The following is a 25094-nucleotide window of genomic DNA, read 5'->3' as shown; positions in this document are numbered from 1 at the left end:
TTGGTGTCTTGGAAAGATACGCGTTTGTTCAGTAAGATTAGAGAGACCTAGCTAGCTTTTTGACCTATTTACTAGCTGTCAAGATTAAATTACAAAATAAAATAAAAAATTATTTGGATGATAATAAGATAAGATAAAAAATATATATGATGAATCTTAATTTTATCCTATCCAGTAGAATATAATTATAATCTATATAATTTAACAATATTAACCGTTTGTTAAAATTGCGTGATAGTTTTCTAAAATTAATCTACTATACTATATCTATTCTATTATCTATTATATATCTATGTAAAAAAATGTTTGATTTGGAGTAATATCACGTGAGAATCTCATAATAATTTAATTAATTAATATAGATTCTATATTTATTTTATTTATTAAATTGATTTAATCATTTCAATAAATCTTATATTAATTGATATAATAAATATATTATAATAATAATAAACTAATGTATTATTATTATTTGATACATCGTGATTGGTTCAAATATTATAAACTAATTTATCTCACCCAAAATGATATGATTTATTTCACCTTTCTGATTATTATATTTTTCCAATGTAACTAATTATTATATTTGTTAACTTTAAAAGTATTGGGTTTGATAGTAGTGTTCTTTAACAACACTTTAATGCCACCTAAGTATTAGGTGTCTTCGACTGTTTTGAATTTTTTTTATCCACAGAAGAAATTGAAGACTTAGTAAATTTGATTTAAAAAATAAAATATAATATAATGACGCTAAATGAGAAGACATTTTCCAATTAAACGTATAAGTTCCTTGCTAAAACAAGCGGAAAAAGTAAATTGTTTTTCCCCCTGTATTATTGTGATAAATAGCTGAATTTTGTTGAGAAACATCAAATGATTTAATATCTTGGAACATCAATTGTTATCTCCAAACTAGCAATACATGCGACATAAAACCCTTTAAAAGAAAACGCAAAAATAGATGAAAAGTTAAAGATAGAGACAAGACGAAAAGGAAAGCATTAAAATTGAAGTGAAAAAAATGTAAATATAACTTACATAAAAATTTACAAGCTACATGAATCTACCTATTAATCAACAAGCTAAAAAGGCATGGAAAAAAATCATTTTGAATAAATATTAAGGCAAAAAATGAAAGGAAAAAAAATAATCTGAAAGCATATCACACTATTGAAACCACATACCTTGTGTGCTCTGCAATGCATGCAATCAACTTATGAATGAATAAAGACTGAATCAAAAGCTTGGATGTTATAGACTCAATGTTTTCTTCCAAGAATGAAATCCCCCGTTTTGGAACTTTTTGTGCTATGCAATGTCAGGTTCTATCAATCAAGCTTTCCTATGAATAATGTTATTATGCTTTCAAGGGTAATTGTTTCATCATTATCTCTCAAACTTGAACCATTTCCAGTTAGCATAAAGTGCTTCATTTTCAAAAGGGAGGACATTGTTATGGAGGCCATCTGGTCGTTGAGAGATAAAAGCAGGAGGTAGCTTTTCCCTGTATTTCTTTGCCATCATATCAGCCTCCAGAAATACTCTCTTTAGGAAGAAAAGAAAGAAACAAGCATATGTCAATATCAATCTTACATAAACCAAAGCACTTAAATAAAAATAAAATGAAAAGGAGTAAATAATATATGCACTAATAGTGTAAAGATTTTTTACCCTGTCATCCAATCAGAAACTATTATATATGATAAGTTTATTGACTTTTAAAAGTTACACTAACATAATTTCATATTAGTTGACAGTGTAAAAATTTCTGTACTACCGGTTCATATAAATTAAACTCTAAAATAAATACCTCTTTATTAGATAGAAATAGTCCAGGTTCACTCTCAAGGTCTGCAATGCTGCATGCCATGAAGACAATTAGATATTAGCAGCAATGTATACCACTTAATCTTCTTAAACACAACTTTTGAGAGAAAGAAAGGTTTGAACAAAACATTTCAACTAGAAAGGAACAAGGAATGTGAGCACAGTGAGTTCAAGTACGTGCAACTCAAAACAAAGTTAATTTATCTCAATTTGCAAGAAACCACTGTAAAAGGAATGAATGAAAGGCCTGATGATGCCTAATTTTGTAAGGAGTTCATGTGTCGTAAGTAGTAAGGGTAGGAATTAGGATTTTCGTTAGCTTGGAAGGTTTGTTCTGATTCCTTAATTAACTCCAAATAAACAGTAACAAACCGAGTGCATCGGTTCGTAGTTGTGGGGTTAACCCCCCATCCCTTGGGCAAAAAAACAAAATAAACAAGTGCACCCAACAATTACAGAAGTCAGTCAAAAGTCACAATCCATTACCTTAAAGAAATTTTATCATGAGAGACTGACTTCACGACCAGAACTTTAACCTTCTCATCAACAGAAAGTATGTCACTGATGGAAGTAATTTGGGCTCGAGTGATATTTGAAACATGTAGCAATCCACTGAAGGTACCCAACAGATTAATTTTAAATGTCAGGTCATGCACATACAGTTTGCTGATCTCAATAATTTTCACTCGTGATAAATTAAATGTCAATTGTCAGGTTATATATATACAAAGATATGCAAATCTTAAAGATGTTAACAAGGAGAATAGGATGACAAAATAGAGTTCTTAATAGAAAAACAACCAAGCTAGAATCTCGGACGATGCAACAATTTCCACAAATAGAAAATGGATAGGTATGTGCGTATGAGTATGAAAATTTGTGATCTAACAAGGATTGATGCACCTTATATTTGTTAAATTCATGTATTCACTAAGATGATAAAAATTTCAATGTAAAATGCACCGATATCTATAAATGAAGTTAAGTCATGTCTGCTTCTGGGTTAAAATTTAAAAACAAGAAAGTGCAAGAATTGGTCTAGAAAAAATGTCAAACCAAAGCAAACAACCAAGGAAATATTTACTCTCTTATATGATTAGTTGATTATTTGAAATTTTATGAAAACCACATCTCCCATGGTAGACATACCATAACCACCAAACTGCTTACCAATTAAGCACTTACCAATACATTGCTTCCCAAAAGTTCAATTGTTAACTAACTGGAATTTCAACTTTTTATGCATTGACAATTTAAATTTCGCTAATTTAAGTAGTCTTTGCAGAAGGGTGGTGATGCTGGTTGGAACCAAGGCAATATATTCTTATCCACATTTAAAGATTATATTTTCTCAGTTGTCGAACCTTGTTTAGTCCTTTTTTCCCCTTTTCTTTCTGGTCATAAGAATTTAAAGTATATTTCTTCTTTGTAATCAGAAAATTGACATGGCGACTTAATTACTAAGGCAGTAAATGACATCTAGAGTTCAATAAGCAAGTTTCATAATACCACCACAAGGGAATGACACAATATGTTGGGAAAGAAAAATGAAAAACACTTAACACTCAATTTAATACTTTAATGACAGTACTCCACTCAATTCAACAGTGTTGAATACTGTTACTGCAGGAAATGAGGAAAATATAAAAGTGAACAGGAAACAGAGTGGCAATCCACCAAATGGTTTAATAGAAATAATTGGACAATTTAATCTCATTAGAGTTGATGCAGGTCTACATGATTCTATTTTGAAGGGATTCACAAGTATGTTTTGCCTACAAAAAGCACTCATGTTATTGCACATGAATTATCTAGTTTGGTTTCTATCTTTTCTGTAAGAGATAAGTAGGATCAACTTGCATTAACATTTTTTTTCTTCACAAGTGGCAACATTTAAAGCAGGGATATTGGAAGCATGCAAGCATCTAAGCGATACTCTAAGATGAAATTGTTCCCTTGGAAATAAGAACTGAACCTACATGAATCTGTTGAATAACGTTATGACTTACCAAACAGTCAAATAGATGCATGAAGAGTTAACTATCTATATCCAAGATATCACTCACCTTCTATTTGTTTCTCCTATCCTTATTTGGGCTCCATAAGGAAGGATCTTTCTTACGGTCCCTTCAAGAAGTGTTCCTTCTCGAAGATTTAGCTTTTCCTGCAAACGTATCAATTACAAAGCAGGGATTTCAAAAGACAAAAAGGAGAAAACAAAAGGTAAACTCCAACACTGACTATTCAAATGAGGCAACAACCAAGGAAATAGACAGATTTGAGTACTGACCCAAGCTTCCCTCTCACTAAGTATCAAATTGTTTTCAGCTTCATCTACTAGAATAACTTGTACATGCATATGGCGTCCAATCTACATCATTATTATCAAATAGTTGTAAGGACTAAGAAGTATGGAAGAAAAAACTGAAGACAAACAACAAATGGTGAGAGAAACATCAAATGTGTACAAACGTCAAACTGGTGTAGTTTTCCACGTATAAAGAAACTGGAAAATAAGGAGGAAAAATGCATTTTAAGTAGTGAAAACTTTTCAGGTAACATGCCGAGCAATAAGAATTGAAAAATAAACTAAATTCATTTACCAAAAGGAGGTTTATATAGTACTATGTAAGACAACTTGAGATCACCCCTTGAACTCCTTAATTATCATGATATATAAAAATTTAATAGACTGGTGTACATTTAAGAAAATACAAAATTAAATAAATTTAGGTTTGTGGAAAAACACTGTGATCTCACTGAAGTAGTTAGGGAATATATTTTGAGTACATGTCAGAACTAAATTTTCTGGATGTTGAATATTCCTACTGTTTAATTAGTTATTAAAATCTCTGGCCACTTTCTTAAGGCACAGATATGCCTAAAGCTTGAAAAGATAATTGCTTCAGTTAAAAACCAACAACGAATTAACAGGGTAGCTCATAGAGGCTTCTGCCAATCACACTCAAGGAAACCAAAGCTACAGAAGATTTTAATTGAGCCTAATAACACCATCCGCATCAGTTAAGCTATAAATATTGTTATATGCTGATCCACTCAATAGTATATAATACAATAATAGAGTACCAGAATCCCATGGAAGCATATAAGTAAATTAGCTGTCCCAAAATAAGATTTTTAGTGTATATAATTTTTCTGTTGGAGAAAAATTACAGGGCTGGAACTCACATTTTCTTTCAACTCAGTAATGCTATTTGCTCTTTTCATAAGCTCGGCTTTGGGTAGGAAAGCTCGCAAACCCTGCATATCCAAATTCAAGAAGTGATAATTATCTTCTCAAATGATACATGAACATGATTATTCAGGTCAGTGGCACAGACCTCAATCCTTGTCAGCAGTCCCTTAGTATTCCACTCAGTGATTCTAACTTCTATAGGTTCACCAAGCTGTTTTATCTGCCCAGAACATTAAAAGCATAAGATTTTAATCTCATCAGCAAGAGAAGAGATTAATTGATTTTGTAGGTTTTAAAATTGACTAAAGCAATAATCTGACTTAAGATCATTGCTTTCAAGTTTGTTATCACATATATTTCCTGATTATAACTGTAGTTATTAGTGATGTAACACATTCGCTTACCTTATCAATAATTCAATATATGATAATACTTTCCAACCTAGGAATCATGAACACGTCAAAACTGTTACCATACCAATGCTAGCCTAAATCCTTCAATTTCTTTACTTTATTTTTGAATTTGTGTGCTAATAACTAGATAAATGATAGTATTTTATTGTGTTCACAATGAAAAATGTTGACTATTGAAACTTGATGTTTTTATTGTAATGTAAGATTTGTGTTTTTATGTTAGCTCAATATCATCTTTTTGTGTTGTATCCTAACCAAGTTGTGTCCTATAATTTTTAGAATTTGCAGTTTCTTTTGTTGGTGTCATGTCACACTCATGTCTTGTGTTGTATCTATGCTTCGTGAGATTCCAACTAAGTAGTCATAAGAACCTAGAATTTGCATCCCATTCACAAAATTACACATAAAAGTTTTCATATCTAATATACTAAACATAACCAAGGTAAAAAGAATAATGAAAGGAAGACAAAAACCTGCCTCAGCCGATGCCAGGCAATCCGGCGAAAGAGCCTCCTTGTAGAAAGCAACGGCCTACCAGCAAGTGTCCTACCGAGAACCTCAGCAAATAAAATGGTTCCAATCTCTACAACAGTTCCCCCAGGCACTGGCACCCCATTTATTGCATCATCATTCTTCAGAATCCCTATCTTCCCCTGAACCGTAGGACTCTCTTCAGCATTGTTCACATCACACAACAAGTGCTCCATTTCTTTACTATACAAGGGAAGCACCTCCTTTGTCAACATTGTCCCTGGTAACTCTGACCCCACATTCACATTGAGCTTGTTCTCATTACCTGAAACAACAACACCAACCACAAAATCCCCAGGTTTGGGCTCATAGTACTCAGCACAAAACTTCTCAGCATTTTCACTCTCATTACCCCTTTCTTTGGAACCTTCTAACACCCCACCAGCTTCTTCCTCCTCCACCACAGAATCATTACTCCCTTTGAAAAACTTCAAAAAGGGTGCCAAAACATCCTCTTCGGTAGAATCATTCTCTGAGTGTACATCAATTTCAGAAAAGGACTCGTTTTTAATGGGAACCAGTGAAGGCTTGTCCTGCAGCTCAAGCGTTTCAAGCTCCTGGATCCTATCATCAACCACAAATTCCTCATTCCTGGAGCAAAATGGAACATGGGTGGCTCCCAAAATTGAAAATTTATTTGTAAAGGGGCAAAATTTTTGGGGTGTTGGAGATGGGAGTTTCACGGGGTTCGCATGTGGTTTGTTCCTCAAATTGTTGCTGATATGATTAAGAGGTAAAGAACACTTGGGAAAACAAAGGGACTTACAAGAACAAAGAATCAATGACATCTTCGAATGCTGAGACACAATTTGATGTTTTGTTCAGTTCTCAGTTTCGTGCCACTTTGGTTTATCCTCTTTTATCTTCACCTTTTGCTTCTTTCTCTCACTTCCTCCAGTTCAGTTCAGTTCACAAGTAATTTGAGCCTCGCTGCATTTTGAGTGGCAATGCCACCAACACTATCTCGTTGTTAAGGGATGACTGTCATTACAGTTAGTGATAATTGTACTTAATTACACTAATCTCTCTTGGTTTGATCTTTATTAGAGCATGGAGTATGGACTCTTGTGAATTCATGTATGGATGAATCGTGGAGATAAATTTTTAGTATGTATTAAAATTAAAAGTATATATGACAATTTTATTAAATTTTTATATCACTGAAAAAAGATTAAACAATAAAATTTTCACAATAAACAACTTAATTTACTATAATATAATATAAAATGAGTGCATTTAAACTTTAAAAATAATTTTAAAATAAATGTCTTTATATAAATATTTTTAAAAAATAAATAAGATTTATTTTTTAAAATAAGTAAGAAAATTATTTTTCAAAATAAAAATAATTTAGTAAAAAAATACTTATTTTATTAAAATAAATATTTATAATAAATTATCTAATATTCAACCCGTTCTAATATATTTCTTATTATTTCAAACGGATTGAAATCACATTCCTCCTAAAAGTCTGTCCCTTTTCATGCCCCTCCAATCATGTTATGTAACGTCAATTAAAAAGAATGTATTTTAAATTTTCACATATTAATGTCATTAACCTAAGAAGAAGTCCTTAAGCAACGACCCTTCCTTTTCCATCCCTCCTCTTCCACCAATGGATATGGTGTAACGTTTTAAAGGACAGAAATGAGGAGTCCATGTATCTCACTCTCACGAGATTGGAGAAGGCAAGCAAGATTAGAAAAGAAAACGACCATGGAATGTAGTTGAAATCAGTAGCTATATACCTCTTGATGAGAATCTCAATGAAATATCTCATAATAGATGGAAGAAGGAGGACAAGCAAAGGTATCACTTAAAATCTAAAGCTCGTAAGTTCATAATTTGTGTTTAATTTGAAGAAGAATATACTAAAGTGCACAACTTTAAAAGTGCTAAGCAAATGTAGAACACTTTAGGTCTCACATATGAAGGTTGCACAAAGGTAAAAAGAAATAAGTTGAGTTTGATTGTGCATCAATATGAGTTTTTTAATATGGAAGAAAACAAATTAAAAACATACAAAATATGTTTGGTAGATTTTAGACCATATTAAATAAACTCATATTTTTAGGTAAAACTATAATATGGATAAAATCTAAAGAAGTAATTTGCCTAAACAGTGAAGATCACTTGTTACAACCTTGAGAGCGTCCAATGACCTAGCAATCTTTGGAGGAGTTGATTAGTATCTTGAAAGTTCATGAGATAGAACTTTAATATGAAGACTCTAGGAAAGGCTCTAAGCATTTAGAAGCCAAAGAGAACTTCATCGTCCATAGCCATCAAGGTCGAGGAATAGTTGATGAATAGTCTGAATGATAGAAGTCTAGCTATAGAAAATGAGATCTCCTTGGTCTCAAGGAAAATCCACTCCATGTGAAAGAAGAAAGGTGGTTATCGTTGGAGGAATTACTCAAAAGGTTTCCAAGTAATCTAAAGATAAAAACCCATTGGTCAATATTTATAGAATAAAAAATTTCAATTTTGTTCGTTATCTTTTGTTTATATGAACAAAATAAAATTAAACGTACAACCCCAAGGTATTGATTAAGTTGCAAGAGAGAGTCTTACATCTAATAAGTCACATGATTGAACCTCCATACATTTCCTTGATATGAGAGAGAAATATATTCTTATGTAAATGTTCTTTGAATATGAAGGTTTCTCTTGCCCTGAAATCATTCTCTCTCCCCTAATTTTTCTCTAAAAAACATTTTCTGTTTTATTTTCTATATCTGGCATCTTTACACTATCTTTATATTTTTGTCTTTTATTTATATTATTTTCATAACACCTTTAACACATTTAGATTTATAATAAGATTATTAGTTAACATGTTTCTTGATTTTTATTTAACGAATTTCATTAGGTAACTATGCTATATTATATATTCATATCATCATATTAGAAGGAATTAATTTAAATCTAATAAATGAGAAATTTTTTTCACAACTACATGATTTATTAATTTTAGTAAGGATAGTGTAGGTGTTGAGTTTGTTCCTATTCAAGAATTTTTCTGTTTTATATACATACTTGTTAGTAGTAATTTTACAATCATACCCGCTTTTGACACAGCACACCAAAGCCACGTGCCTCGACACGTTGAGGCAGATAAGTGTAGTTAGAGAAAGATGCCACCTCCTCCCACTGTGTTGTTATATATATATATATATAATACCATCCGACAGACAAATGGAGGAACTATATATAAATTCAAGGTTCAGGCTCTTCACAAGATGCATGCTTGAACCATATCAGCAAAGAAGAAACCTTCCACACATAACTTGTCACTCGGTGTATCATATAGTTTGAAGGATTCGCAAATCGCAACACAGTAGAAGAAATTAGATATATACATCTTTCTACTCTCTTCTTTTAATATCGATCATCTCAAGCTAGAGAGGTATGTTTCTTCATATTCCCTCCTTTTTCTTTATCATCATCGACCATCGATACTTTTTTCTTCTTCTTCTTCTTTTCTTTTGTTAAATAGTGGTTTGAATGCTTGTTAAAATTAGTTTGTTCATGAGCCATAGGCAAAGTAGCCAATTGGTTTGTAATACAATAATAGGATGCATTTTGAAAATGACAATATAACTTAACTTTGGTGAGAATGGAGAAAATTTAATGTAACTAGACATAGTTTTTTGAATTTTTACTTTTTGAGAGGAGTAGAATAATAGCGTAGAATAGATCATGCATCCTTAATTAAGCATTGTGCAGCAATAAAATTAATTATTTTTAATTAAGTTTCAATTTTTTAATTTATTTTAAGTTTCTTTTTTATTAAATATTTAAAAAAAATATCTTGTTTTTTTTATTTTTTTTTCTTAAACTAAACATATCCTAAAAGGAAAAATTAAAGAAAAAAAGAAAATGATGATTATCATAATTGATCCTAACATAATTTCTGAACAGACATGTTTGGGTATTATATCGCGTAACTAATAAGTATAGCTAGTGAACAAAGTTTCCTTTATAACTCAACAATATAGTTAGCGGCATTAGTCGCAGGTGATAAAATTCTTCACGGTTTGTTCTCTTTTCTCTTTTTTGTAAGGTAAATTATTTCCACACTTTTTTTCGTAGCAGTTAAACAAGGAAGGATAGGTTAGGCAAAAGAATATGTTAATTTAAGGAGTTATATTCACCGGAAAAAAAAATGTATATAAGGTGTTAAGCATGGAAGGGCAGTTTGATATATAGATTACAAGAATAGTTTTCTTAGCTTATCTGAAATATTTATGTTTTTTTTTTTAACTTTAGAGTTATTAAGATATCCATCCATAAAAGAAAACGTTAATATTTATAATAATTCAGAAAAAATATTTGCTTCAAAATAAAGGTGCTTCTAAATTTATGTTTAAGGTAATATAAACTAAATAAATGAGGAACTAACGGGTTAATGAATTTACTCATTGTAGCTCGTAATAACTCGCGCTATGATTTATATATTAGGCAAATGAATTTTATGATTAACATTATTAAAATTCGACATAATAATGGATGAACTAATTAATCCGTTTTGACTTTTTTAGTAAATTAGTATTTTTTTTAACTTGACTACCAGTAAAACCTTCAGAAAATTTATTACATATATGAGGTTTCATATTTCAAATTTTTTTATCACTATTGTGAAAAGACTACTAATTAGAGAATATAAAATCTTAGCAATTGGATGATATTAGTTTTTCTTTTGGCAGAGAGAATATTGGTTAAGGAATCTAACAATTTCTTTTACTAAAAATTGTATTAAAAATATATTGAAATTTATAAAAAAATATAAAAAGTAACAATTTTCAATAAATAAATTATATTTAATTCTATAACCAAATTAGTTTAAGTAATCAAATAATTAAACATAAATAATTAATGTGTTAAAATTAAGTACTAAAGTTAACATGGAATAGTTGGAATAATATTCGATTTTTATTTTTAATAAAAATAATTTTTTGATAAGATTTTATTTATTTTATACCAATTTTAAATTATCGATCAGGTTCCTTTTCTTATATAAATCGGGAAAAAAATATTAAGGTACTGACATCGGTGGAGCGGCAGAGAAGTCAACTTTTCTTTTAATAGTCTTTGTTTGTTTGGTACATTATTAAATATTAAATATTCGTCTTTACATAATGTATGTTGTATAGTTACTTAGAATTTTATATTTATAAGCTACAGCCATAATAAACGCATTTTTTTCCTTCACACCAAACGAGGACCATGACCATATCTTGAATTGCCCCTCGTATGTAAATCTAAATGTTAGATCTTTATCAACTTTTTGGTGCATATCCTAAGAAGGATGTCTTTTATATGAAACAAAATTAATTATATTACTATGTTAGCACCCCCCTCATCCCACCTTGCACAAAATCTCACCCACACACCCCACATGTACATGCATTTTCTCTAGTATACACTTTTTTAAACAACTTTTGGGGAAAATATAATCAATTGATTCTTTTCCAAAATCTCTCCATTTTATCATAAAGGGGAAAATAAAGTCGAAAAAGAAGAAGATTCTTGCTTAATTAACATGAAAGAAAAAAGGAGTGTATTCAAATAAGTGGGGGAAAGTTGGAAAATTCTATGGATGTGACAAAGGAAGGCAACATGTAAAACTTCCTCTTCCACTTCACATGCATGTGCTGTTGCGACAAAGAAATAAAGGAAACACTCATGACTCAACATTGTTGCGTATTCATTACATTCCAATAAGAACCCCATTCTGTGAATCATCTGTATGTGATCATATCATGCATGCTTGTGAGTTGTTGGCTAGCTAAAACCCTCCATTAAGGGGCCCCATGTTGCATGTGATGTATATAATTAATTTCCCTTAAGTTAAGCTATATATGAAACTATGAAACTGCAGAATGTTTTTTTAATTAAATCATTTAAAGTATTATAAAGCGCGCACGATCTGTGCTATTATTCATACAATTAAAGTTGAGTTTATATGATCATATATGGTCATCTTGTGTTAATTATAGCTCATTCAGTAGATTGATAAATCATAATATTATGAATAAAAAATGAAATATAGATAAAGCATTTAATTGTAAATTTATACAAAATAATCACACTAATAAATTAATTCTTATAAATATCAATCAATTAATGTTGTTTATATTAAATATAAATCATGTGTTTTCCTCCGTATAATGTTCTTAATGTTTTTTCTTTCTGTTTTTTTCTTACAAAAAACTCTGGGGAGCTGGACTCCTTCAATTATCCTGTTCTTTATTAATTTAAGACAGCAAAGCTATATATTAATTGAAAATAAACTGCACCACTTTCTATGATCACCCTTTTAAATTTTAATTCAATAGTTTACTTTTTTTCAAGTATTAGTCTTTATTTTTCATGAATGATTAGTGCCTATTACTTTATTTATTAAAAAAATGTTCTAAATCAAAACTCAAATAATACATATTATACCGTATATATATAGTGTTTTCAATTTACTCAATATACTATTATTAACAAAATATATAAATCTCAGTAGCTCTGTTTTTGTGTGTTTACTTTCACTCCTCACATATATATCTGCCGACAGTATTTTCGTTATTTTTTCTTACATCTTCTAATTATCTATACCAAATAATGTAGAGCTTCATTTCATGGTTTATAATGAGGTACGAGAGACAAACATACATGAAACTAGATTTGTTCAGCTTTGTTAAACATGGCTTTTGTGGCAATGATTGTGTAGAACAAACATTCACATAATCATATGCATTCATCTATATATGATGATGGTTTAATTTAGGATGCAACCTTTTGCAGTTAATCATGCATTGTTTGAATCAATTCTGCTTTGTCGGCAATTGTATGTTTGTCAAAAATTTTAGATATGGAGAACAAATGAAAAAGACACTAAAGACAGATATAAATATCATCAAACTTTTCCTCATTATCTTATTATGAGCATATATATATATATATATATATATATATATATATATATATATATATATAATATTTTAATTGAAAATATCATTATTATGTTATGTGCGAGTTCATATAAAAATTGGACTCATCAGTTACATTGTTTATTTGAAATGATGATCATCATAATATATTTGAGCAAAAAACGATAACTAAAATATAAGAAAACTATTTACAACTTGCTTAAAGAAATGAATCATATAAATAGTTGATTCAAAATAAACTATACAACGCTTGTATAAGAAACGTTAATAAATATAAAGGGGAGGAAGAAAATGTTAAAAAAGAGAGAATGTTACAATATATATATATATATATATATATATATATAATTTTTTCAAACCAAAAAGAGAGAATGTTACAATATATATATATATATATATATATATATATATATATATATATATATATATAATTTTTTCAAACCAATGATTCTTTAATATATATTTTAATTATACTTCTTTATGTATGCATGATTGCATGCACACGAACCTTTTTTATATTTTATATGTAGAAAAGAAAGAAAGTTATGATATAAACCCATATAAAATTATCAGGAAGGAAGAACTATTAAATCCCAGCTCATTGTAACTTAAAGACACAAAAGATATCACAGCTCTTATAGCTCGTACAAGGTTTACAATTGTCAAGACTCTTATACTAATCTCCGAATATTAGCGATGTGATACCAGAGTGTGACACTTGGCGTAGCAGCATTCAGTCATAGCAAAATTTTAGGTTCAAACTTCAATTTTTTGAAAAATTGATGCCCCAGAACTAAGTTATATATGCAAAAATTTTGTCCCAGAAAATTGTTTGGTATGATGCCCAAACCAACTATTTAAATATAAATATTATTGATTGCCGTAGGTTCAGTTTGAATGTAATTAAAATTATACTATATATAGAATCGCGTTAGATATTTTTTGATAAAATATAATCATGGTATAGTTCTTTTAAAAGATTTTACAAAAATTATTTGTTTTAATGAGGGTCACAATTAAAATTTTCTTTTACAATTTTTCATCAAACTTCATTATATAATTATCATAATTTTTAAAAACATTTTTAGTTAGAAAATCACCTTTTTCCTATGTTAAAAAAAAGGTTGTTGCTTTAGCTCTAAAGTGCAAGAGAAAGGAATTAAGTATGGTTTTTTTTTATTAAGTGTCAAAATTTATTATCTCAAAGAGAAAGACGAGAATCAAATCTCTGCACCAAATAAAATGTAATTATATGTTGTTTAGTTTCATGTATATTCCAAATAAAGTAAGTTGCAAATTATATATGCACCAAATAATAGGTGTTTTTATTGATTTTTTTTAAGAATTTAGGTGCAATCATATATTCATATGCAGAATTCACTAGTCACCACTTGAGCCAAGATACACAATTTTACATACATGGTATTATGTGATAACTAGAAAAAAATTTAAGAGAAATCCTTAGGACTAACAACACACTTTTTGATATATTCTTTTGGATGTATTTTTTTATTATTTAAAATTTATTAAAAATTATAATTTTGCACATTTCACATCTATATTGACCCTCTCTCTTTCCTATTTTTTTTTTATTTTTAATAATAAAATGTGTTAGAACGCTTATGTTAAAAAGCGTGTTGCTAATATTTTTTTATTATTGATTGAAATTATAATTTTGTAAGTTTTTTATCTTATTTATTCACTCTCTCTCTTTCATATTTTTATAATTTTTGATAAATTTTAATCAACAATAAAAAAATGCACGTAAAAAAAAGTGTTAACAATAACAAGCTAGTGTGTGTTGCTGTCATTTTTCAAAATATAATAATTTTGTAATCACTCATTGGGTGAAAATGATCATATATCCACACTCATTCCAAAAGGAGAAAGATAATAAGAGAAAACAAAAGTAATGTGCAGTGTCCAGCAGGTTTGATTGTGTTCATTCGTGTATCCCCACAATAATAATAAAAAAAATACAGTATTGTAGAGTGACCCCCCTTTTGGATAATATGATGTGATTATCAACTATGATTCAACTCCAAACTTTTCCCAACCTTTGCTCAATTCCGCGTTGCAATTCTTCTCTGCAAGCTGTGGTCCATGAGTTGGCGTGCCATGTTATTAACTAAATCTATTTTTTTTTAGCTATGGAATTATTTTATCCTCTAATGCTTCCTCAGTTTGCCCCATCTCCTTCGCATACTTTTGTTTAACCAATTAGAATATTCTAAAAAAACAATGCATTGTTGATTCCTTCTTGTCCTTTACACCTATAAACTATATGTTACTAATTGGCCTTTTGTTTAAGCTGATTTATCTTACCTTATAGCCATGTTTATTGGTTTGACATAGACATACCATTTTATACCATAGTTGTTATTTCAAAAGTTGATTGTTATATTATATATATCCTTTAGAATAGGAACCAATAGTAGTGAGCTTAGGTGCTTACTTGCATACATGGTTATGATCATGATCACTCTTTTTCATTCTTGTTAGTATTTTAATTGCTTTGTTTTCTTATTGGAATAATCCCCTCTTTGTTAATGTTAGGTGGGTTTTGATGTATCTGTGCGAAGACATAGAGTAACTTTAGAACTGGTAAAAGTGAATGCCAACAAAAATTAGAGACTAAATAAATAAGAAGAGTGTAATGCAAGACTACTAAAATTCACCAAATGGTTTAGTTACGTACTCCTCTTCTATACACATCCACCAATTTATGTTATCACAAAGACAAAAAAGTAAAACAAACAAATAAAAGTGAAACTTGAGATGTCGAGGTCTTCATTAGACGCCGTGAACAAGAGGCATTTCCTGCGTCAATTAACTCTTCAAGTTGGATAAAAAAAATATTGCTGGACGGTAATTATGACTTAATTATGAGACCAAGTTTACTTTGAATTTTATAAAATGTGAAGGAATTTATTTTTTTACTGTATGGTGGTCTAGTTAAAATTAAAATTTATGATTGCTTCTGTGTATCCACATTCAATGATACTAACCACATAGCATTTATATTACTGCAATATACTAGTATGACTCAATTCCCTGAATAATCTTTTCCTAGATAGACTTTATTCATTACCAGTATTTTAATTAAATTTCCTTTATATATATTATGACTCAATTTCTGTACCATATATTCAACATCTTTTCCTAGATAGACTTTATTCATGTTCATCCATTGCTACACATGCTACAAAAGAAGAAGAAAAATAAAAGTTTAATTACTTTTGGTCTATAGTTAATATATTTCTCTTTTAGCGTTATAATTTAAAACATTTTATTTTAGTCTTTATAATTAAAAAAATTTCATTGCATATTCAGATTCTTTAAAATTACTACGAATTTGGGAGTGAAAAACCATAAAAGAGTTGGATAGTTTTAGTTTTTTTAGTAGTTTTATGGATTTGAATAGAATTAAAAATTGTAACTATACCAAACTAAAATGAGATATTTTAAACTATAAGACTACAAAAGAAAGTTATTATAATTATAATTATAAGGACCATTACACTAATTAGTCCAAAAATAAATTATTACGATGTACAGAAATAAAAAAAAGACATGCACGAAAGCAAGCATTATCATTCCAAATAGACTGCGAAAAATTCACACGTCCATATTAGAAAAGATAAAAACTTCGTACCCTATCGCCCAGACTCTTGGCTATAAAAAATGCGTAATAGTTGAATGATGAATTTTGAGCAATCTAACCGTCCATCGTGACCTCGGATTATCGATGGACCACCACTAATGACCGTCATATATAAACATGTCAAATGTCATTGATAACCATGCTTTTGCTACAAAAAATTCTGTGTCAAACCCCATTGTTCTGTTCTTTGTTTGTTTATTTAATTGAAGGTGTAAAAATGTAAACTTTCCCTCAACCCTCCCCTTAAAATTCTCTAATTACTACTAACTCAACTAAATTGCACAGTCAAAGCTCCAGAATCTACAAAAAAAGGAGCAACTTTTTTTTTTTTTTCACCTACAACTGCAAATTCTTTTGTTCCCTCACTGTTGTGTATTGACAACTTAACAATCTTCTCTATCACCCCATCTTCATTTTTCTCACTCTTGTTAGTTATTCCTGGTACCCATTTTGAACAGTGATGAAGCGTCATCATAGGTCACCACACCACCAACAGGTACTGTTTTTTATTTTTTTCCCTCTCTCTCCCTCTGATGGTTTTTCTTTCTTTGTTTGTCTTTTTATGTTTGTGTGTGGTTGTTGCTGTTGTGGGGGGGTTTTGTTGATTTTGGGAAACTGAGGCAAATTGCAGAGAAGTTGGGCTGAAATATGTTGTTTCGGTTGGTCCTGCTTACAGCTCTTCTGGGCAAGGGTGGTCATGCGCAAGTGGTTTAACATGGGGAGCTATGAGTCTGATTACAGTGCTGACCCTGTTGATGATGATTCTGAAAGTGGTTCAGACAATGAAGGTGAGTTTATGCAAGAGTGATTTTGTTGTCATTTTGAATTTGTGTGCTTTTGTTTCTGAATTTTGGGGAAGTGAGTTACTTTTATTTTGTTGATTTGATCAGAATTGCGAAAGTTGAGCATTGGGGTCAATAGGGTGGGAGAGTAAACTGTGAAGTGATCTAAAAAGACTTTGAATTGGGGTTGTTTCTGGGTGTTTTAGGCTTTATTTGATTATATTTTGTCTTTTTTGCTGCTGAAGTGTCACTTTGTGTTTGGTGTGATATTTAGAGCGAGGAAGACAGTCGCAGTTTGCGGACAACAGATGTAATGAAGATGAAGCTTCATCTGAATCATCAGGTGACTTTTTGTGTATGGGATGATCTTATATACCATCTGTGAATTGCAAAGTTTTTTTCATTTTCACTAACACACATTCAAGACTGGCATAGTAAGGCTTTTGAGTGGTGTAAGAACTAAGAATGATACATCTCTATAGTTCTAAAGCTAGGATTTGTTGATGCTTTTTTGTCACTTTGGATAATTCGTCCAGTAGTAGACAGCCACATGTAAATTATTTGATTTTTTGCATTTGAATATAGATCATAGAGTTATGTCACTGAAAGTAGGTATAATTGTAAGTATGTACTGCAGAAAAATACACAGTTGCAAAATAATGCAAAATCAAATTGTTCAATGCTGTGTTCTGTAAATTTTAAACCTTTATAACATTATCCCTGGTGTGGAGACTTTTTTTTTTCTTTTTTTCTGAAAGCAACTTGTCACAAAAAAATCTTAGCATGCTGCAGAAATCAATAGCCCCATGAACATCCTGTTCTAACTTATAATTTTTGTAGTCTGTTGAGTTTTTCATCTCTTCTGTGAAGTGACTGTGAAGGTTTAGTACGTTGCTTTAATTTATTGTCTGTGTATTAGCCTAAATTGATATTGAATCACAGAATTTCTTCCAAAGTTAAGGAGGCAAAAGTCATCAACTTATAGATCTCAGTATATAAACAAAAATGAGCTGAGGTGAGATACCATTCTCATGTTTATTCAGTAAGAAAGACTGCACAATAGTTGCAATTGTTTTAAAGTGTGAAAAACACAGTTTATTTGGCATGATTGCCAAAGCCATTCATATCTTAATAAGGATTCTGGTGTATATTTGCCTCCTAGGGTATGTGTTGGGACGTGGAATGTTGGAGGAAAGCTTCCACCTGATGACCTTGATATTGATGATTGGCTTGGCATCAACGAACCAGCTGACATCTATGTCCTGGGGTAAGTTCTTCACCAATTGTTACTGAAAATACTTCTCGAGCTGGACATGGTATATTTATGAATGAACTTTTGGTATTTGTCATAAGTTTCTATTTTGTCCACTTCCAATAGTGTATGTAATACATCTGATACTGTTTTGTAAAACAATGATTTACACTTGCAGTCTTCAAGAGATTGTACCCTTAAACCCTGGTAACATATTTGGTGCTGAAGATACCCGTCCTGTTCCAAAATGGGAGAATATTATTCGAGAAACACTGAATAGAGTTCGACCTGAAATGCCAAAGATAAAATCCTTTAGTGACCCTCCATCTCCATCAAAATTTAAGCCCTCAGATGACGTCCCTGATATAGAAGAAGAAATATTACTTGAAAGTGATAGTGACATTGGTGAGGAAGTCCATCCTTTGGATGAAGAAAACAATATTTGTGATGGAACATTCATGGGTGAAACTGTGAATACAAATTTATTAGCTTCCGATGCTGCTGATATTGCAAACACCACTTTGCCAGTTAAAACTGACTTACAGAGGCAGTTTTCTTTTCCAAAGATGTTTGATAGGCAAAAAAGTTTTTCAGAAAACATGGACACATCATTTGCCCAACAGGCCACTAAACTAACTCGAATGCTTAGTGGGTCTGAAAGGGTGGGTTTGAGCTGGCCAGAGCCTCCACTACATCTGCTATCTCAGCGAGTTTTGGATAGACCAACTTCTTTTAAATCACTCAGATCCTTTAAATCATCTAAGTCGTTCAAAACATACAACTCTTTCAAGTCAATTATGGATGAAATGCCAGGGATTGTAAGTCTTCCTGAAATTGACCTTGAAGCTTTGATAAAGAGAAAAAGAAGATCATCATATGTAAGGATTGTGAGCAAGCAAATGGTTGGGATTTTCATCACCATTTGGGTTCGTCGGAGCTTGCGTAAACAAATTCAGAATTTAAAGGTTTCAACTGTTGGAGTTGGTGTAATGGGCTACATTGGTAACAAGGTCTTTTTCTTTCTTCTGATTATTTTTTTCCACTGCTTAAAATTATATTTTTGTCATTATATTGTACTATTATTGTGATAATTCAGCTTTATTTTCCCTTTTATTGTCATACTATTTCCTGCATTATCCTAATGATATTAGGTTCTTATATATTGTTTGCTATCTATCAAGGACTCAAATACTCTAGATCTGTTCCACAGTTCTAGATAAGCTCAAGCTTTTTGCATGTTATTTTGGCTTTTTCCTTCTCTCACCATCTTTTTTGCTTGCTGACATTTGATTTGCTCATTGCCTGCTGATCATGTTATCATCTTACTGGTTCTCTTGTTCGGTATAATTTTTCTTATAATTATAATTCATAACAAATCAACTACCCATCTTCATGCTTTTGGGTCAAGATATTTTTTTTTGAATCATGCATAAAATCAATCTCCTCTTTATCTTTTAAATAATCATATTTTGATCAAAATTCTGGAAAAGGGGGAAATGGCCCTCTCAGTTAAAGGATTTATTTTGATTTATCTAAATGAATATAAATTACTTACTAGTTAATCCACCTATTTTTAAAGTTTTAATTTTTTTTATGAAGATTATAATGAACTTTTAGTTCATGGTGGGTTTTTGAATTAGATTGATTGTACTATTGATGATATTTAATATTATGTAGAGTGACCATCTGACCGATATTGCAGTAGATTATTAAAACCGTTTCAATTTTCCAGGGATCAATCTCTGTCAGCATGTCCATACATCAGACGCTTTTTTGTTTCATATGTACCCACCTTACTTCAGGTGAAAAGGAAGGAGACGAACTTAAAAGAAATGCTGATGTTTATGAGATACTTCGTAGAACCCATTTTCATTCACTTTCTTATGTTGGACTTCCCAAAAATATCCTTGATCATGAGTGAGTGCAATCTTTAGTATACTATGACAAACTATTTTTTTTTTTTTACTTCGTTATTAGAACTGTTGTACTTTTTTCCACATTGTATGTTTTACTTTTGCACTGAATTATTAGCTAGTCCTTGGTTTCTTTCTTCATCTTTTAGCTTAATTATTTCTTGCAATATTTCTATGGGTTTATCACTTTCTCTGTCTTTGAATTATGTTAGGCCAAAAAATATGTTTGTAATGGGAGATGGAGATTGACATGGATGAGGTGGTTGCTAACATTTTTTAAATTAGAATACAAGGAACTTATTGAAGAATTATCTGGTTGTGGTCTCTCATGCCAAAGTTATTGGTGCACTAACATCAGTTAGACTCCCCATGTATCTAACCTATATTTATTATTGACAATCGTAACGTGAACAAACCCTGCTAAATAATATTCACTATGCATTAGCAGTTAGCACATTACTTTTCTTCAAGAAATAATATTGTTTTGCCATCTTGTGTCATAATATGCTGTATTTTCTGCAATTGAGCTGCCTTTTCATTTCTGTTTAGGTTTAGGCAAATATTTAGTGGCTTATGGATTTATTTTGTATTATTCCACAATGGTGTGTCAATGGGCTTCTTTTCTACCCATATTTTGTATGTCCATGAATGAGTTGCAAGGTCGCTAAAAGTTAGCTTATATGACACTAGCTGTAACACCAACATCAGAGTCACTCATATAACATTAGACACAAGAGAATAACACAGATTACAAAGTTTTATCATATATTTTTTGGATTAAACCTGACAAAAGGGAAAAGCAGATACCAGACTGCAAAAGAACACAGGACAATGTCTATCACAGAGTAGGTAACCTCTCCCAATACACAATACACAGGCCTAAGCCCAAACAGAGTCTTCCTCTCCCTGACATGCCATTCACATAAGACACACACACACACACACACACTCTTAACTGTAAAATTGTTACTAAACACATAACTGCTGTATAACTTTTAAGGGTGGGTTCTTCAAGACTTCAAATGTTTGGGTGCTTATCAAACAACTCCTGTTTTATTCACTTGGATGGAGCATTTTTAGCTTCTGTTCCTGTTTAGTCACTGTAATTTTGTCTTTAAAAGTTCTGTGGTTTATAATTGCTTAATCAATTTAATTTATATGCAGACGAATAATTTGGTTTGGTGATCTGAATTATCGTATCAACTTATCAAATGTGGAAACAAAAGCTCTTATCTCAAAAAAACAGTGGTCAAAATTGGTTGAGAAAGACCAGGTACTATAGCAACTCTTAAAGTTTCTGTGAAAAGATACTTTGATCCCTTGATCTGTTGGGTAATAGTAAAAATATTGTGCTAACATCTGCTCCCATTCAAATGTTATTCTCTTTTCATTTCATACTAAATTAACAAGTCACTAATATTGCTAGGTAAGCCATTACTTGAGTTATAATTTTAGACAATGCCTCGCCTTCTATTTCCCTTCTATTTAAGCTAACCCATAAGACAATTCTTTAATTTAGTACTGATAACAACTATAACTAATTCTACAACTGTTCTAACTACTTTGCTCTGGATCCTATCAAATTATCTGGTTGTTTAATAAATTAAATTGACATCATATTATCACAGCTCATGCTAGAACTCAAGAACGGTGTGTTTGGAGGATGGTCAGAAGGCGTCTTAAACTTTCCACCAACTTATAAGTATGAGGTCAATTCAGATAAGTACTACGGAGAGGATCCCAAGGTTGGAAAGCGCTCACCAGCATGGTATGCTTTTATTCTGAGATTCTGCTTCCATGTTTGCTAATCCTGTGCCTTTATGTTTATTTATTGAGGAGTGCTAGGAACACTTTTTAAAATTTATTAAAAACTACAAATTCGTGAGAGCGAATCTTTAAATATGATATGAAACTCACAAAATTTTGTTATTTCCGATAAATTTAAACCAATTAAAGAGAATGTTCCAAAGAATGTGTAAGAGAGTGTGTTCCTAACATGTCTCGTAATTATCTATTAAAAACCATTGTTTTCTCATGTTTTCAAATTTCTTAGGAATATATAATATTAATCATTATTTGTGTCCATGTTTATTCACTATATGCGCTTTGAAGACACACCTAAAAATCAAAAAGAGGTGTTTTAGATCAGGTATCTGGTGTAGGAAACAAGTTGAATGACTCAAGCTTTGGTCACAGGAGACAAGATCTTAAACTTATCAACTTCTGTCAAAATTTGATCAATATTTAACCCTAATATTTTATTAAAAATTTGAAGAGAATAAAATTTTCTTGACTCCTCCCAACCCATGGCATACGAAAACTTGTTCTAATTGTAAGGGTGAGTTTTTTCCTTTTAGTGGCTCTTTATAAGGTCATGTGAACTTTGCTTCCTTCAACCTCCATAGAGCTCTAGACTCTAGTGCTGTAACTTCCCACTAATGACCCTTGTTCTTCCTCCTAAACTCAGACACGAGATGATTCACCATCCTATTTTATAAATTCTCATCACTCAGACAAGTATCACCTGCAGTCAATATACTATGATTTGAAATTGACTTTTTAAAAAAAATGATAAATATAAATATTTAATTAAAAATTACATAAACTTTAGATAAATTGTACAAGATTAATATGTGAAATAATTTAATAATAAATAATAAAAAATTAAAAAAAAGTCAAAATAATTTCATATGCATGAACTATTATTTAACTATAATTGTGCCAATCATAAGTTTTAAACAAACATCTGCACAGGTCTTACTCGAGACCTCTGAAAATTTCTAAATGCTTCAAATTGAATATACTAATCATGATACTGGGTTAATGAAAATGTTTTGACTTCATTATTTCCTTACACCCCATTTCATGGTTTATGAACTAGTGGTATGGTATTTGATACATGTCTTACCCTTGATGAATTTTCTGCTTGTTTGTAATCACCTTGAAGGTGTGATCGTATTCTTTCATATGGCAAGGGAATGAGATTATTGAGTTACAGAAGGGCAGAGCTCAAACTGTCTGATCACAGACCTGTGACTGCCAAATATATGGTTGAAGTTGAGACATTTTCTCCTAGGAAGCTACAGCGAGCCCTAACTTTCACTGATGCAGAGATTGAAAATGAACAAGTCATGACAAATTTAAGTAATTGGAATTTAGCTGCTTAACTGGACAGGTGAATTGCTTCTTATATCGTGTATAAACTTGTCAGCATGCATAATTTTCTAATGAATTATTCGCAGCCTATTCAACCCCCTTACTCGTGTTGAGAATCATAACCCTTGCAAAAAGCAACTTCAGGTTGACTATAATGAAACTATCAAAGATAGAATGTCCTGGCCATAATAATATTATTAGTCAATACCTGTTGCTCTCTTTGATTTGCCTTGGCCACCAGCTATATTCTCCATCACTTTTTAAGGGTTTGGGAACTTTGGCAACTATTAGTCCAAGCTGGTATAGGGACCAAATGTGTAATTAAACTTGTATTTATAACTCAGGGGCTACCATTGGATTGCATCAACTTTTTTTTTATAATTAGCAAAATGTTAGTTTTGTTAGCGGAGGGGTTCAGAGGGGTTTGAACCGGCGATCTTTTCCCTCTTCCCTTCTCCCTTAACTATCCAACTCACCTTATATCTCCCGGATTGCAGCAACTATTACTTGTCTAGGTCTCAATATTATCAATTTGAATATTTGTACATCTCTGAAATCATGCTCCTGATGTAATAAATATATTATCTAATTCTACTTTCTGGTGCAGGGATACATCATGAGTTGTAAAGGAGATTAACTTGCAGAATTTCAGGAGCATCAATGATAGCTGCTGCAACTTCTAACACTCACATTGCCACTACTAGAATTAGATTCATTCATTTTTTTTTCTTGAATTTTTTGTAATATGATTTTTCCTTTTAGCAATAAGATTTAGAGTTTGTTTGATTGGCTATATCCTGTATATGTACATTATGTGATTGAGGTGTGCATTGTATGTAAGATATTTTCCCTTTGCCTTTTCTTCTTTTCATATTTTTTGCATCAATGGCTTTGTTTCATATATAGGCACGAGGGAGTTTTGTGTGAAGGCATGGTGTAGGAATTTTGGAGTGATAGATGTAATTGGTATGTAAGGGATTTAAGGGGTTGACAGGGAGTTTTTGTTTTTTCTACTGCCAGATTTCTTTGTATCGTTTTCTAGCAATTGTGGCATAACATGCATTGTGTTGATTCCTTCCTATGTCCTTTTCTTCTTATTAAGGTGAAAAATTAAATATAAAAGATATTTGTCAATTTATCATTCGGATTTATTTATTTCTTATTAATTTATTTCTTCGTTATTGAAAATAGAAAAAATAATTTTTGGTTTGAGATGCATTTGTGTGATAATTATTTCTTTTTCTTTTTGTTCTTTTGCAATTTTTCCATCTGAAAGGCTTCTAATTTTTTTTAATCTTTTTGCATCTCCCGTTGCCAGAGATTACTTTTATACTGCTTATATTCTTAAAGCAAAGTTATCCCAATCTTTAAAAGTTTTGTGTTGATTGTGCACTGTAAGGGAGCATCACAATGAAA

The 25094-nt window shown here is 30.9% G+C and overlaps 2 protein-coding genes across 6 annotated transcripts; one reads left to right on the top strand and one right to left on the bottom strand.

Annotated features, from left to right (window-relative positions):
* Positions 1 to 1001: 1001 nt before the first annotated feature.
* Positions 1002 to 6980, bottom strand: LOC100811564 (protein PIGMENT DEFECTIVE 338, chloroplastic). Of its 2 annotated transcripts, XM_041010532.1 has the most exons (9): positions 6734 to 6980; positions 5910 to 6531; positions 5169 to 5243; positions 5017 to 5088; positions 4118 to 4198; positions 3894 to 3991; positions 2314 to 2439; positions 1811 to 1859; positions 1002 to 1545 (listed from the first exon to the last, which is right to left on the bottom strand). In XM_041010532.1, the coding sequence occupies exons 2-9, from the start codon at positions 6180 to 6182 to the stop codon at positions 1387 to 1389; spliced, it is 933 nt and encodes a 310-aa protein (XP_040866466.1). In that variant the 5' UTR covers positions 6183 to 6531; positions 6734 to 6980; the 3' UTR covers positions 1002 to 1386. The 2 variants fall into 2 exon arrangements, with proteins under 2 accessions (XP_040866466.1, XP_006599470.1); XM_006599407.4 differs by having other exon boundaries at positions 5910 to 6979.
* Positions 6981 to 9167: 2187 nt separating this feature from the next.
* On the top strand, positions 9168 to 24532 carry LOC100811025 (type IV inositol polyphosphate 5-phosphatase 3). 4 transcript variants are annotated; one of them, XM_006599404.4, is made up of 12 exons: positions 9168 to 9376; positions 17034 to 17071; positions 17207 to 17363; positions 17632 to 17700; positions 18300 to 18372; positions 18520 to 18624; positions 18788 to 19619; positions 20342 to 20526; positions 21687 to 21795; positions 22151 to 22290; positions 23470 to 23697; positions 24286 to 24532. In XM_006599404.4, the coding sequence occupies exons 2-11, from the start codon at positions 17036 to 17038 to the stop codon at positions 23687 to 23689; spliced, it is 1926 nt and encodes a 641-aa protein (XP_006599467.1). In that variant the 5' UTR covers positions 9168 to 9376; positions 17034 to 17035; the 3' UTR covers positions 23690 to 23697; positions 24286 to 24532. The 4 variants fall into 4 exon arrangements, with proteins under 4 accessions (XP_006599467.1, XP_006599469.1, XP_006599466.1 ...); XM_006599406.4 differs by having other exon boundaries at positions 9169 to 9376; positions 17252 to 17363; XM_006599403.4 differs by lacking the exon at positions 9168 to 9376 and having other exon boundaries at positions 16295 to 17071.
* Positions 24533 to 25094: the final 562 nt, after the last annotated feature.

The sequence above is a fragment of the Glycine max genome, chromosome 16, assembly GCF_000004515.6.
Source record: "Glycine max cultivar Williams 82 chromosome 16, Glycine_max_v4.0, whole genome shotgun sequence".
NCBI classification, from domain to species: Eukaryota; Viridiplantae; Streptophyta; class Magnoliopsida; order Fabales; family Fabaceae; genus Glycine; species Glycine max.
Note: the sequence above shows the minus strand (reverse complement) of the source record. Positions and strands in the feature narration are given on the sequence as shown.